Below are 14,911 nucleotides of genomic sequence, written 5' to 3' on the forward strand. Positions count from 1 at the left end.
GACATAGCGTCTAAACACCTGAATACCTGGTCTGTTTGCTGGATCTTGAGCAAAGCTGCTTCCCTCTATTGTACTACTCAAGACGTTACTGTTAGCTTTCTATTTTCAGGATTATAGTGTTGCCATTTTCACCTTCCAATGAACTTTGCAAAATTTATACCATGATATTACGCTGCTATTACACTGGATGTTTCTCTCTGTGGGTTGATCTTTTATAGCAAATTAATGGCACTTAAGTGTTAGTTGGTTTCTATAATGGCTGTTTTGTGCCTTAGACATGCTTTTTTTTTTTTTTTTTTTTTAAAACAGCAGTTTTTATTTCTCTGTTATGTGTTCTACTTGTGAGTTTTTCATTAGGCGTGAGTATTTGCAGTAATAAACAGTTTGCTTAGTAATTTGGTTTCTTCTGTGCTCTTTCTTCCTAAAATACAAATAGTACTGATAGCAGTATTAACCACGGCTTTCATCATAGACCATTTTCCCATTTAACATGGAATTTTAATTTAGCGGATGTTTACAAACTGCTTGGTGAAGTTAGAAAAAAAAATATATTAGGTGTACTGTGGTTTACGGTGCAAAGAACCACCAAGAATCAAGTCTCCTTTGAAAGGACTTATTCTAGCTCATGTGGTAAAAGCAAATTATTATGTTTTTTTTGACTATGGGAATATCAATGTACGTATATGACTTGCACAACAAGGAGCCTACAATAATAAAACTTGGTAAAATAAGACGTTCTCTTAGAACAGCAGTATTCCATGCTGTACTCAGTGTCCCAGTTACCTGTGCTAGCAGCAATTCTTGCTTCCAGTTCAGACATGTCCGCACTCATTCTTTTGCTCTCGGATGTACCAATTATTGAGGGTGGTTTCCCTCGAGCATCAGACAGGCTTTCTACACTGCTACCTCGTGAGGGTGGCAAGCTCAATCGGCCCGATTCTACCTGCATATGGAAGGTTCATTTATCAGAAAACATATGTACATCCAATGAATGTAAGCTGGGACAAATGTAAGTAAACATCAAATGGGTATATTTTGTGACTTTTTAAAACATAACGTGTGTATTTTCTATTTAAAGGAGACTGTTTTATGTATGTTGTATTCAAATCTCACATTTATCTTGGATAGCTTATCTGTAGAACAAAGCATCAATATCAACTGAAAGATTAACAGATTTGGGGAATCCAGGGCAGTTTTGTAATGCAAATCCTCCCTAAATCCAGACGCCCTCTCCCCAAACATATAAGAAATATATTAATTTATGATGTACAGAGCTTTAGTAGAATTCATCAGTACTATGATCATTTATTCTGAAAACTCAAGAGATAAAAATCTATATCAAATTCAGAATATATGTATAAAAACACAACTTCCCAGCAAAATTAGGCTTATGGTCATATACAGTGTTTGACTAGTTTTTATTTTCTTATTGATCAGAATAATAAGATAAATGATGAAAGTAAAATATAATTTGTACTGCATATTTGTTTAACAGGAATTTCATGCCAACGTCATAAAATACTTCTAACACCATACTGAAACATCCCGATATAATCGTATTAGCCTGTGAATTGTAGGCATCGGTGACTTCCTGGCTATTCTGACTGATGTTTTTAAATAGCAATAATTTAAAAAGGCAAAACCAAACAGATTTTGCCTTTTAAATATTTGTTACTTTAAAACATCGGTCAGACTCGCCAAGAAATCACCGATACCTGCAATTGTCAAGCTATTACATTTACCTCATCTAGTCATTGACTAATAGAATGTTGATATTGGGTAAAATCTAAACCAATAAAGCAAAACATGTCAGTTTTACTTGTTGTGCCCTCACAAAACATGTTCTGTGTAAAGAATGCCCAAAACTTAACAAAAAATGGTCTGTCTACATAGTGTGGACTCAATTAGACTTGTCCTCCACATTAGTAAGAACTGCACTCACTGATTTTTGTTCCTAGCCCCACAGGGCTTGCATACAAAAATTTGCAAGTCTGGGGATAGATCCGGACATGAAGGGAGCGAGTTGCCAAACGCAGGTAGTGTTTCCACTCTGTTGCGAAGACAACTCGGCCCCTCGTGGCTAACTGAAACGACTGCTTAATGTGCTTGTTACAGAACGAAAAAAAAAAAAAAACCCCACAATTGTCCTCCTAAGCAGTTAATCTATGAATTAAAAAATTGCTTTCTGCAACATGAGGAACAAGATTTGGGGAAGCTTCAATTAGCCAAGATGTTTACCCCGTGGCTAATTACCAGTGCCGGCTTACGCAATTAGCGGGTTTTACCCCGCGTGTTAAAACCAAGAGGTTGACTCCATGATAAAAGGACCCTGATGGGGTTTAACCCAGTGATTCCGCATTTTACACAAAATCAATGAGGTGGCACACGTTAACCTAGGGTTTAGAGCGCGGGGAAAAGGCAGTTTTATAGAATAGCACCAGGCAGGGAACCCAGAAATTTTCCCCACAAGGCAATCCCTGCGGCTAATTAGTTTCCCCCTTAAAGCAGAATACAAATTCATTTTGCTTTACATATAGGGTTTATTCTAAAAGCCCAGTATCATTAAAGCACATAGAAACAGAGGACAAGATGAAACAGATGCCGTTGATGAGAATGTTGCACATGATCAGCACATACTTCTAGTCACAGCTACATACAATAAGACTTGAGTGTTTGGGCAGGATGGAGCTCTAAATGAAAGAAATGTCTATGTGCTGTATAACCCATGCTATAATTATAGTAACGTATACTTGAATCATGTTGGTTGAAGAGTAAGAGAAAAAGCAGATACACTTACTCCTGGCTTGGACTGATTTTTCAAGTATGCCAACTTGGACTGTATTCGTTTGATTGTATCATTGCTTGCACTAGCTTGGAGATCATCAAAGTCACTTTTATTACTGTTTGTAGAAGTTAAGTCAATACATGATCCTGCCGAGTTAAAAAACATATTAGGCTAATAAAATTATGGTTTTTTTGCATTGACAAATAAGGAGTGAGCAAGTCAGTACAGTAGAATTGTTTCTCAAATTTCCACCCAGGCTTTATCATCAGGTAATTTGGTCTCAATTATAGTGTTACAGTCGAATTATTCTGGAACACATTTCATGTCTTACACATCTTGAATATTGTCTGCTCAAAATATATATGTATTAACTACTTTCACAAAACAAACTAGACTGCAATACAAGACTATAGGACTTGTGCAAGTAGGCCCTTTTTATAAGCCAGTAGTACATTCCATCTTTTTGGTGAAAGCAATATATCCAGCTCATTGCAAATTAATCACTGATCACTAGAAGTAATCGGACACCAGTAAACACAAGATTGTGTACTCTGGATGAGTTCCTGATAGGGATCACTGACCCCTAACCCAAGTGCACCTTATGCCATGTTCTCCACTTGATAAAGTACTCATGTGTTCAAGACTGCAAACTTCAGTTACACATATTACACAGAGGACTAACAGTATATTTCATAAATTCATTAATAAATCAAAAGCATTTAATGACGTCAAATCAATCAATTTTCTCATTTGTATTTAGGCAATTCAAAGTTATTCCATGTGTTGGGTTCCTGCTCTTTTGTGGAGTATAAGCATGGTTAGTAAAAGTAAATGTTTTTTATATCGAATGTATTGGATAATTAGACTATACATTTTTATTTTCGATCAATTGTACAGATGTGTCATCATACACCTAGTGTCTACATGCCATATGGACACAAGACGTCCGACATGACAGACGCTCCAGGAGGATTAGTGGTACCATACTTTTCTTTAAATATTGTGTCTTCTATGCATTGCAGACGCAGCGAAAAGCCACCTACAGTGTACTAGAGACGCTAGGCTGCGACTTTAACTGCACAGGATTTGGTTTTACATACATAGTCGCAGAACTTGCCAGGAGAAAAATATGCGGCTGCTTGCATCAGAGCCATTTTTACACAGACTCAGACACACATGGATATACAAATGTTGCACATCAAATTGCCTTGTGTAATCTAGCAATGTAGATTTGTCGTTCACAGCTGTTTTATTCGAGCGAAGATGATGCACATTTTGAGCAAGAAAGACTATGGGCACGGCCAAGTCGCCAGAGACCTGGCACACTGACAAAGGCTATTTGGTATGACTGAAGCCACCGTATTATAAGCACACACATGTATATAGACATGCTCTCGTGCACAAAGCCCCAAGCACCAGAAAGTATATGCATTTTCACTAGTTGCAGATTTCGCACCACTTAAGAGTAAGAAAATGCGGCATAGCAAATTCTATTACTGTTTAGCTGTGTGTGTATAGGGACGGAAATAAGGGGCGGACGGGTCCATTAAAGAGCAGTACAGTAGTGCCCGAATGGTTAAACAAACAAACAATTACAGATCTTTAATAAAATAACACCACATAGGGCCATTTTATGTCATTAGTCCAAACTATAAAAATAAAATGATAGCATCTACGTGAAATAGTTAAACGAATCTTGAAGTGCGCTATCCTCTTAAGTACTAGTCACCGTCATTGTGATCTTGCACCAGACCTATGTTAAGTGAAAGAGGTGCATAAGAAAACATGACTATTTACGTCCAACTATTCAAAACCTGCAGTTGCTTTGTCATGCCCTTGTAACAATGCCAGGTTACCCCTCTTCAGTTGCAAGTGGAGATGTGACTGAATACATAACGCTGCATAGACTGTATGTGTGTGCATACAGTTTAAGAACATTCAAGATACACTTCACAGGCATCCACTCAACTCAGCACCAAGACAAATATGATTATAATGCTATTAAATGGGTTGACAAAACCGTATTAGAATCTCACCTGTACTTGTGGCAGAATTGCTTTGTCCCCCATCAGAGTATTGACAAGGATACTGTAAAGATTCATCAGCTCCAGGAAAATACTGCATTTTCAAAAAAAAATAAAATTGTGAAATATTTAAATTTATTATAGTTAATTGTTGTAACGTAGCACTATATTCTAAAGTGATTTCCAAAGCACAATTCACATTAGTCCCTGCGCTTCATTGGAATTTACAATCTAAATACACACACTTCCATGGTTTTCAGCAACTAATTAAACTAGCAGTATGTTATAGCGCTGTGGGAGGAAACCTGAGCACCTGCATGGGCAGAATATTGAAACACCACTCATTTAGTGCCCTGGCAAAAATGTAACCCATGGCCCCAGTGCTTGTGAGGGAGCAATGCTCATCACCACCACTGTGAAATACATTACTTTCTACACATGCAAGAGTTTTTACTTGACGTTTTAATTATGGATAATGGGGAGGGAGACTACTAATAAAACAAACACCCTTAGACTAACACATACAAGTGAAGGGTCAGAAAGCTTAGTAGAGTTTATTGTAAGTTAGTAGGCTAAGAAGCATCGTAAATGTTTTTGTCATACCCAGGCTCTGATGTCATGAAGGTCAAATAATTATTATTTTAAATAAGTCTAATCCATACCAAGCAGTTGTAAACTGGAGTTGCTGATTTAAGGACACAATATACTTTCTTATACTATAAGATAAAAAGTAACAATAATGCTGCTAAACACCCCCCCCCCCCCAATCACACACACAAAAAACCCATCTTGCCTGCATAAGATGCGTCATTATCTTCACAATCTCTTCCATTGAAGGTCGTTTAGATGGATCTTTAGACCAGCAGCGAGTCATTAAACTTTCAATGGGCTTAGGTAAATTTTTAATTAGAGGTGGTCGAGTACCTGGGAATTCATAAGAGAAAGTAATTAAATGGATGGATTGAAAGCACTGGTGAACGCACTGTACTAATAAAAAAAATAAAAAATAAAAACACGGTTATGGGGAAATAATACGCATTATGCAAGTCTATAGGGGGCTCAAGTCAACACAAAACATTTACATTAAGCATTAGTTTCTTACTTTATCCAGTTTTTAATGTTATAATTATAGCGGAAATGTTTTAGGTCATTAGGGACATAAAACTTTAGCTAAATTATATGTTGGTGATACTGCCAACAGTTAAATAAAATCATTCAACATAACCTGCAAGAATTCTTGTGAGTGAATGTTATTTTATTGTAAACTCAAGGTTATTGCCATGTCATTTACTGTGGGCTTGGTAAACTTGTTGCTACTATATTACACATAATACCACCTATATTTATTTCTTTATTTGGCTTAATAAACTACTCAAACTGTAATATCCTGGTATGTAATGGATAGAAATAAACTAACATGCTTCTGAACATAGAGAGACATAGCTCACCATTGTGAACTGCCCACATTATGCGAAAGGCAGGACCTCCAATTTCATCAAATGGTTTCCTCCTGGTTATTACTTCCCAAAGAATGATGCCCCAACTAAACACATCACATTTCTCACTGTAGTTACTACCTAAAACAAAATGGAAGCACAACAGTATTCAGTTATCAGTTTGAGTTTCTATTTTCAGTCACGGCAAAAGGTACTGGCTAGCACTAAAAAAAATAAAAAAAAAAATTGACCTGTCCAATCGATCCTCTATTCTCCTTACCAAGTGCCCAACAGTTATTACAATTCATCAATTGGCACCTAATGATCATATATTGAGATTTTAGATTTGGAAAGAATGAAATTTAAACTTTAAACTTAAGTAGTGTGTATATACTATAATTTATATATATATATAATATATATATATATATATATAAAATAAAGAATTTGAGGAATACAGCACTCACATCCCTTAGTAAGGTCATTCAGCAGGGTGCTCCACTAGGGAGAAAGGCCAAACAGGTACTCCAGTAAATATCCAAGGAGGCTAAATAAATAGCCAAATGAGGGCACTCACCGCACTAAAGAATAATGATTCAATCGGATTTATTCAAATAATGATATTCTACCATCAATATAGTCGACGTTTCGACCCCTAAGGGTCATTATCAAGACACAGCAGCACTGACAAACATCCAGCATGTTGACAAAAGGCATACTGGTTATACCCCATGAGCTCACTTATAAAGCCTGGAGGATCAGCATTAGTTCAATTACACTAATTATAATAAAATTCACCTGAAGTACTGCATCACACTCTACAACAATGTAGGCACACACACATTAGCAGAGAGGGCAGGAACAAAGAACACCTCCCCATTGGCATTAGGAGCGCTGTCGCGTACAAAGCTGCATCGTTCGGTGAAACAACGAACCCGGAAGTGTCCGCGAACGTCAGACACTCATATGGCTGTGTAACTACGCAACCAATCAAGCTTGCGGGTCAAGCGGCTTGAATGCGTGTCGCATATCCGGAAGAGTCTGCACGCGCTGTAGCCACGCTCATATAATAGTACCACTTGGCAATACATCTTGGTAGCCAATCGAATAACAGCACATCCATGACAATCATCATAGAATTGTAGCTGAATAAACTATAAGGCTAGCGAATCAGGCAACTTACATAAATATCGCATCACCAAAACTATCAGCGCACACTGAGGCTCAATTAGTGTTATACTGTTGCTAAGCAACATATCAAACTGGTAAACCAGGCGACTGCCAAACCTAAAAATACCAATGGGTGTCCTGCCATCAATGTGAATATCTATCCATATATATATGGATAGATATTCACATACAAATATAATCTATCCTTCTATCTCGTTCATATACTTCGGGAATCCATAAATTATCCATTACTTGTCATGACTGGCCTACAGTGGGTACCATATCACCAAAAAAAATGTAGAAACAGCATACATAAAAAAAAAAGTAGAGATATGGTAAGGACTCATCCTCGTCATCTTTTTCTACGAGGTCCATAGGGTCCACAGGGTGACCTTGGGGTATAGGTGATGCAGAGTAATCTTGGCACCTTACGCTGTAAATTCTTCTTCCAGTATGCAACGGGTCTCCCTCTATACCCCGCCCCGGGACGGAGGCTCCTCAGTTACATAGCAAGCCAAAGGATGGAGGAGGATAAAAGAGAAGAAAGTCTGGAACACACTAGAAATCACATTCTCACACAGAAGGAGACGGAAAACAGGTGACCAGAGCAAAGCCCAACTGAAGCACAGGTGCATCAGGGTGGGTGCCCTGTAGACCCTATGGACCTCGTAGAAAAAGAGAACGAGGGTAAGTTCTTACCATCTCTACTTTTCTACTTGAGGATCCATAGAGGCCCACAGGGTGACCTTGGGGATTCCCAAAGCAGTATCCTCAGGGGCGGGAACGCTCCTATGCAGAAAGGAGAATCCGCCACCCGAAGGAAGAATCCTGAGTGGCAAAGGTATCAAAAGAGTAATACATCAAAAAGGTCTTAATAGAAGACCACGTGGCCGCCTTACAAAGCTGTACAGCTGAGGCACCATGACGAGCTGCCCACGAAGGGCCCACAGTCTGAGTAGAATGAGCAGTAACAGAGGGTGGGACTGGAAGGCCCTCATGAATGTAAGCCTCAGAGATAGTCATTCAAAGCCATCTAGCCAAAGTTAGTATATTGGCTGGCCATCCTCTCTTGTGGAAACCATAAACAAACAAGGAGTCTGATTTCCGAAGGGAGCTGGTACGATCCACATAAATCTTGAGGGCACGTACTACATCGAATGAGGCCTCTCCTGCTGAGAGGTCTGGGGAATTAAAGGCCGGCACTAGAATTTCTTCATTAATGTGGAAACTAGAGACCACCTTAGGAAGAAACCTAGGGCGAGTTCGAAGCACTGCCCTGTACCTGTGAAAAACTAGAAATGGTGAACGACGAGAGAGCCCCCAAATCAGAAACTCTTCTGGCAGAAGCAATGACCAGAAAAATAGTCTTGGCAGTAAGTAATTTGAGATCCACTGAGCCCAGTGGTTCAAGGGGAGGACCCTAAGGACAACAGCCAATTCCCAAGGAGGGACAAAGGGGGGCTGGCAACGAAGGAACCCCTGCAGAAAGGTGCAGATATCAGGAAGAGGAGCAATCCTTCACTGGAACCACACTGAAAGGGCCGAGATATGGACCTTCAGTGTAGCAAGGCGGAGACCAAGGTCCAAACCCGCCTGCAGGAAAGCCAACACTCTGGATATCCTAAACACCAGGGGGGTCATAACTTTTTGGACACCATTCAAAATAGGTATTGCCATACCCTGTGGTAAATTCTGTCAGAAGCAGGTTTACGTGCACTGAGCATGGTGTTAACCACACAGCCGGAAAAACCGTTGGACCTTAAGATGGATGTCTCAAGAGCCACGCCGTCAAAAGACAGACGACGCAGATCTGGGTAGAGGCAAGGACCCTGAGACAACAGGTCCGGACGTTGAGGCAACAGCAATGGAGTGTTGATGAAGAGACTCCGAAGATCTGAGTACCATGGATGTCAGGGGCCACCAGCAGGACCATGCCTCCCTCTTGTATGAACTTCCGAATTACTCGAGGAAGGAGGGAGATTGGAGGAAATAGGTACACAAACTGGAAAGTCCACTTGACTGACAGAGCGTCCACCAAAAGAGAACTGGTGTCTTTTGTCCTGGACCTGTACTTAGGCAGCTTGTGATTTAGTCGCGAGGCCATGAGGTCCACGTCTGGAAGGCACCACCTGTCCACTAGGAGCTGAAACACTTCTTGGTGAAGAGACCATTCCCCTGGATGCATGTCGTGACGGCTGAGGAAGTCCGCTCCCCAATTCAGCACTCCTGGAATGAACACCGCCGATATGGCTGGTAGATGGCCTTCCGCCCATGTCAGAATGCATAAAACCTGTCATTGCCGCCTGACTTCGAGTTCCTCCTTGATGGCTTGGGTAAGCCACAGTTGTGGCATTGTCTGACTGCACTTGCTTTCGGTGAAGCAGCAGCCTGGCTTGTTGTAGGGCCCTGAGGACTGCACGAAGTTCCAATAGGTTGATTGGAAGCGCAGATTCCACTGCGGTTCACCTTCCCTGAAAGGAGTGTGGACCTGTCACTGCGCCCCAACCCCAAAGACTGGCATCCGTCGTCAGAAGGACCCAGTCTGAGATCCAAAAGGGACGCCCCATGGTGAGGTGGATCGTCTGTAGCCACCAAGTCAGAGATAGGCGTACCTCCAGAGAGAGCAGCATCATTTGAGTCCGTATATGATGGGGAAATCCGTCCCACTTAGAGAGGATTGACTGTTGCAGAGGCCGGGAATGAAACTGGGCATACTCCAACATGTTGAATGTCGACACCATGGATTCCCAGTAACTGCATAGCCGAGTGGACTGACACTCGGCGATTGTGAAGACACCTGCGTCTGCAAAGTGGAGATCTTTTCTGCTGTCAGAAAAATCCTTTGCGGTTATGAATCCAAGAGGGCTCCCAGATGGAGCATCCTTTGAGACGGAATCAGTGAGGACTTCTTTCAATTTATCAACCACCCATGTACCTGGAACACAAATATCGATAGCTGCAGGTGGTAGTGAAGCACCTCTGAGGACCCTGATAGTAGCAAGAGGTCGTCTAGGTAAGGTAACAGACGGATCCCCTGCAGCTGCAGATGGGCTGCCATTACCGCCATGACCTTTGTAAACACCTGAGGTGCAGTGGCAAGGCCAAACGGCAGAGCCTGAAACTGGAGATGCTGTTGTGACACACCAAATCCGAGAAAACATTGGTGAGCTGAAACAAATCAGAATATGCAGGTATGCATCCTGAATATCCAGGGATACCATAAAATCCCCAGTTTCCATAGCCAGTATAAGTGATCATAGAGTTTCCATCCTGAACCTGGGTATGCTGAGGAATTTGTTCAGGGACCTGAGAATGAGAATAGGACGGTAAGCACAGTTTGGTTTCTGGACTAGAAAAAGGCTGGAATAAACCGTTCCCCTTTGGGACAACGGGACCGGTACAATGACCCCTGCCTGCAGCATGGATTGTACCACTTCTTGAATAGCCAAAGCCTTGACCAAGTTTTTCGTAAGTCCTGTGTTCAAAAGAATTGATGGCGAGGCCTTCTGTGGAAGGCGAGGGCATACCCCAGAGAGACCACTTCCTTCACCCAGGAATCCGTGGTAGTTTGACACCAGTACTGGGCGAACTGAAGAAGTCGGCCTCCCATCCTGGGGTCCCCCAAGATGAGGCCTGTCCCATCAAGCAGAGGGCTTGTCATCCGGCCGCCAAGCCTGATGTCTGGTACTCCAGGGCTGCTTCTTAGGCCTGGCAGATTTCTTGGTGGTGGATAGCCTGGGAAAGGACTGAGTTCTAGCCTTACCTGAGGCCCGGTAGGTCCGAAAGGACGGAGTCAGAGTCCCCAAAGAGGCTGGAGCAGAAGGCAGACAAGCCGACTTAGCTGCTGCTGCTAAGGTATTCAAAATGTTGTCCAAATCAGGGCCAAACAAGACTTTACTGTCATAAGGCAAACACTTCAACCCCTTCTTGGATTCCGCGTCGGCCCTCCAAGAATGGAGCCACAGAGAGCGGCGAGCCGCAATGGCCGCCGCAGAAATCCTGGCATTTAGTAAGCCAATATCCAAAGCTGCCTCATTCATGTAGGTAGCAGAATCTCGGAGGTTGCCCACAAGATTCAGCTATTCTCTGGTAGCATTTGGGGCTAAGGACGTTTCCAGGCGGTTAGCCCAACATTTCATGGCCCAAGCCACCCAGCAAATGACCATAGCTAGTCTGCACGCAGCCCCCAAAAGGGAATAAACAGATTTAAGGCGATCTCTACCTTCCTATCTGTAGGATCCTTCAGGGATGACATGGAAGGCACAGGCAGCGTTGCATTTTTTACCCAGCATGTGACAAGGGAATCCACCACCGGTGGAGTCTCCCACTTGGAAAAATAATTCTCAGCAAAAGGATAAGTCGAGATTAGACGCTTTTGTGGCTGATACTGCTTCCCTGGCGTTTTCTATGCTACCTCCAAGTGATTCACCAGTTGGTCAGTCAACGGGAATATAGCCTCAGTCACCTTTTCTTCCATGAAATATGCATGCCTAGACTCGGGCGCGGGAGGCTCATCCTCAATGATCAAGGCTGCCTTCACAGCCTGTATCAAACCAGGAATATATATTTTTGACATGATCCCTGCCTCTTGAGGAGGGGGGCTCAGAGTCAGACTAATCAGGGAGCAGTCCATCGGATGATATCTCATCGTCCTCACACACAGTAGATTGCAATGACAGCAGGACCCTCTTAGTTGGTCTACTGACGGGTGTGCCATTATGCCGTACCTCAGTCGCACCTTGTCATACAGCGGGAACTGTATTAACCCACTGGGGGGTTAACACCTGTGTGGGTACAGATGGTTGCAGCAAGTTCTGCGCTGGCAAAAAATACTGCTGTTGAAGACCAAACTGTGGAAACAAAGGAGGGCCAGCCAAACGCCCCGCAATGGTTGTCAGTGCTTTTGCAAAGCACTCCCATGGCGGCGTCTGCTGAGTGGCAGAAGTCACAGAGGGACCTGGTGGGGTATAACACCGCAAACGTAACTCCTCAGAGACTATGTCCCCTGCCCCTAAAACCGCTGTGCATTTCTTACAGAGCAGTTTAGTAGGAGACAAATTAGGCATATCACTCTCACTGCCAGTCATAGTGAAGAGGATACCACTCAATAGATGGGACTGTATAATAAGGTCACAGCCTGCAATTTTTAACCACAACCGCACAACACCACTGTTATGGCACAGAATAGCAGAATAAGTACAGGGATAGCAAAATATAGCTGACAGTTTTTAGAAAGAGAAACTCAGACAGACAGCGCTAGCATACAGTCGCAGACAAATGCAGAACAACAATACCTGCACTTAATGACACTTACTGGACAACTACAGAGACTTAGCATCTAGTAGGACAAAGTGCTACATACACTGACCACCAACAGGAGAAGTATGTAGAGGGACCCGTACTCCGCACTGCCTGCCGAGATTTGCGACACGCAGTCAGGAGAAAACCTCATGGGGGGTGGAACCGGAAGGAGGAAGCTGTCACAGTTCAGCCAGACCGCAGTGGAAAGGCGCGCTGTACAGCGTGTCGGAGCCGGCTGTTAGACAGGAAAGGCTGCCTCCCCTGGCCAGCGTTTAACTCCTAGGACGCTGGAGCGTTTCTGCCAACTGAGTCCTGCGCTTTGTGGAAGCGCAGGACTCAGTGCCTGGTTCCACATGCTGTCAACCCCAGGGAGTCCCCAGCCCTGGAGGAAGACGACTGCGATTAAGCACACAGCGGCACGTGTCGCTTACCTGCTGACATCCGGCCGCAGTCTAGGGATCCTCCAGTGTCTCTGCTAGCAAAGACCCCAGAGGCCCGCTGAGATCCCCGGATCAGTACCGGCGTCTCGGTGCCACCGGGGTGATGACGCGGCAGTGCTAACTTCCACTGGACTGTACGTGCTGCCGCACTGGAAGAATCTTCAAATTTATGGGGCTGTTTAGCAACAGCCCCACTGCAGTGTTCAGTGACAGACTCCGGCCGGGCACCCAACAAAACTGAGTAGCCTCCAGCCTGGGGGCGGGGTATAGAGGGAGACCCGTTGCATCCTGGGATAACAATTTACTGCGTAAAGTGTCCGCACGACTCTGCATCACCTATACCCTAAGCAGTGGCGGATCAGTGTGATCGCCCCCCCTAGCAGAGTCCGTCCTATATTATGTTTCAGCAATGCTGCTGCACTCCTGCACTGAAATGGTTATGGTCCCACTCCTACCTTTAGCTGTACACACACCGAAGCCTTTCATCTGCAGACAGGTCATCAGTCTTTTTGCATGATCAGGCTGCCTGTGTGCTGTGAACGGAGAACGGAGGTGGTGGGGGAGGGCTGCAGTATCCAGAGTTATTTTTTTGTGCAGCCAGCTCCCAGCCTATAACTGGGCTAAGGGCACACAGCTCCTGCACAAGCCAGGCACAGAGTGCTGGGGGGCTTTTTTGTCGAGATCCTGGAGGAGGGGGCTGCTGAAAGTTCAGCTCATGGAGAAGCAGTTTGCAGAGTAGGACATGTAATAGTATTAGCAGCAGCAGCCTATTGTGATCCTGTACCCTCTCCCTGACCACACTGCAGCCTCTCCTCACCCAGGTAAGTGGCTGCAGATCTGGGCACCCAGCCCTGGCTGGCACATGGCTATTGGCACCTTCCAGCACCTACTTTCAAGTTTCAGCAGGATCTGGTGCTGTGTCCCAGGCTGCACATTTCTGGAGGAGAGATGCCAAGGGATGGGTGCCCTGCAGCTTGCCAGACAGCTCTGCTCTTGTTATTGTTCTTACTGTAGCCTGTCAGTTTGTATAGATGCATTTAGCACACTTGCATTATACATGTACAGACACACACAGGACGGAATGTACTAACGCTAAAATATGGTCAAAACTCCAAAATGGGTAGTTTTTGGAGTTTTGACTGCATTTCCCATATGTACAAAGCTCCAGAGAAAGAAACTTTCCGTAGCATGTGCCCGATAGGCTGCTAGGCAACACCATATATAGATGGCGTTGCCTATAGAAGCCTATGGGCTTCTTTCAGCAGAAATCCCCAAAAGGATCCCTCCTTTTCCTCAAATGTGCTGGCTGACTGTCAGAAACCTAAAGTCGTAACTTTGCATGGGACAGCTCTTAACGTCAGAGCTGTCCTGTACATAAGTAATCATGCATACGGCGTTAACAAATGCTGGTATGCATTCGATAAGGGGAGGGATGCACATGATACATCTCACCTACAGTGGCTACATGTGATACATCCCTCCACTTAACGGGAACATACCGGCATTAATAACGCCTGTATGTACCTAGAAATGCAAATAGAATCGCAAAGGACAGCTCTCTGTTCTTTGCGGTAGAGGGACTTTTGGGTTTATGACCCTGGAGTCCTTCTGCGGGCGGATGCTGGTAGGGATCTGATTGGATCTCTCACAGATGCAAATGTAAAAAAGAAGCCCATAGTCTTCTGGCATTACCCATCGGGTCCAAGGAAACATTCCTGAGCTAGGTACAAATGGAAATGTGGTCTAAATGATGTT

At 43.6% G+C, this 14,911-nt stretch overlaps 1 protein-coding gene across 2 annotated transcripts in view; it reads right to left on the bottom strand.

The window, feature by feature from the left end:
* Window positions 1-14,911, bottom strand: part of MAP3K7 (mitogen-activated protein kinase kinase kinase 7) — a 75,731-nt gene that overhangs the window by 17,506 nt on the left and 43,314 nt on the right. For both annotated transcript variants that reach the window (XM_088472066.1, XM_088472057.1), the window contains exons 7-11: window positions 6,258-6,386; window positions 5,603-5,733; window positions 4,822-4,903; window positions 2,798-2,931; window positions 784-943 (exon numbers count right to left, since the gene is read on the bottom strand). In XM_088472066.1, the coding sequence (XP_088328192.1) occupies window positions 784-943; window positions 2,798-2,931; window positions 4,822-4,903; window positions 5,603-5,733; window positions 6,258-6,386 (636 nt within the window). The remainder of the gene's footprint in view (window positions 1-783; window positions 944-2,797; window positions 2,932-4,821; window positions 4,904-5,602; window positions 5,734-6,257; window positions 6,387-14,911) is intronic.

This window comes from Taudactylus pleione, unplaced genomic scaffold, assembly GCF_031769625.1.
Source record: "Taudactylus pleione unplaced genomic scaffold, aTauple2 ptg000015l, whole genome shotgun sequence".
Lineage (NCBI taxonomy): Eukaryota > Metazoa > Chordata > Amphibia > Anura > Myobatrachidae > Taudactylus > Taudactylus pleione.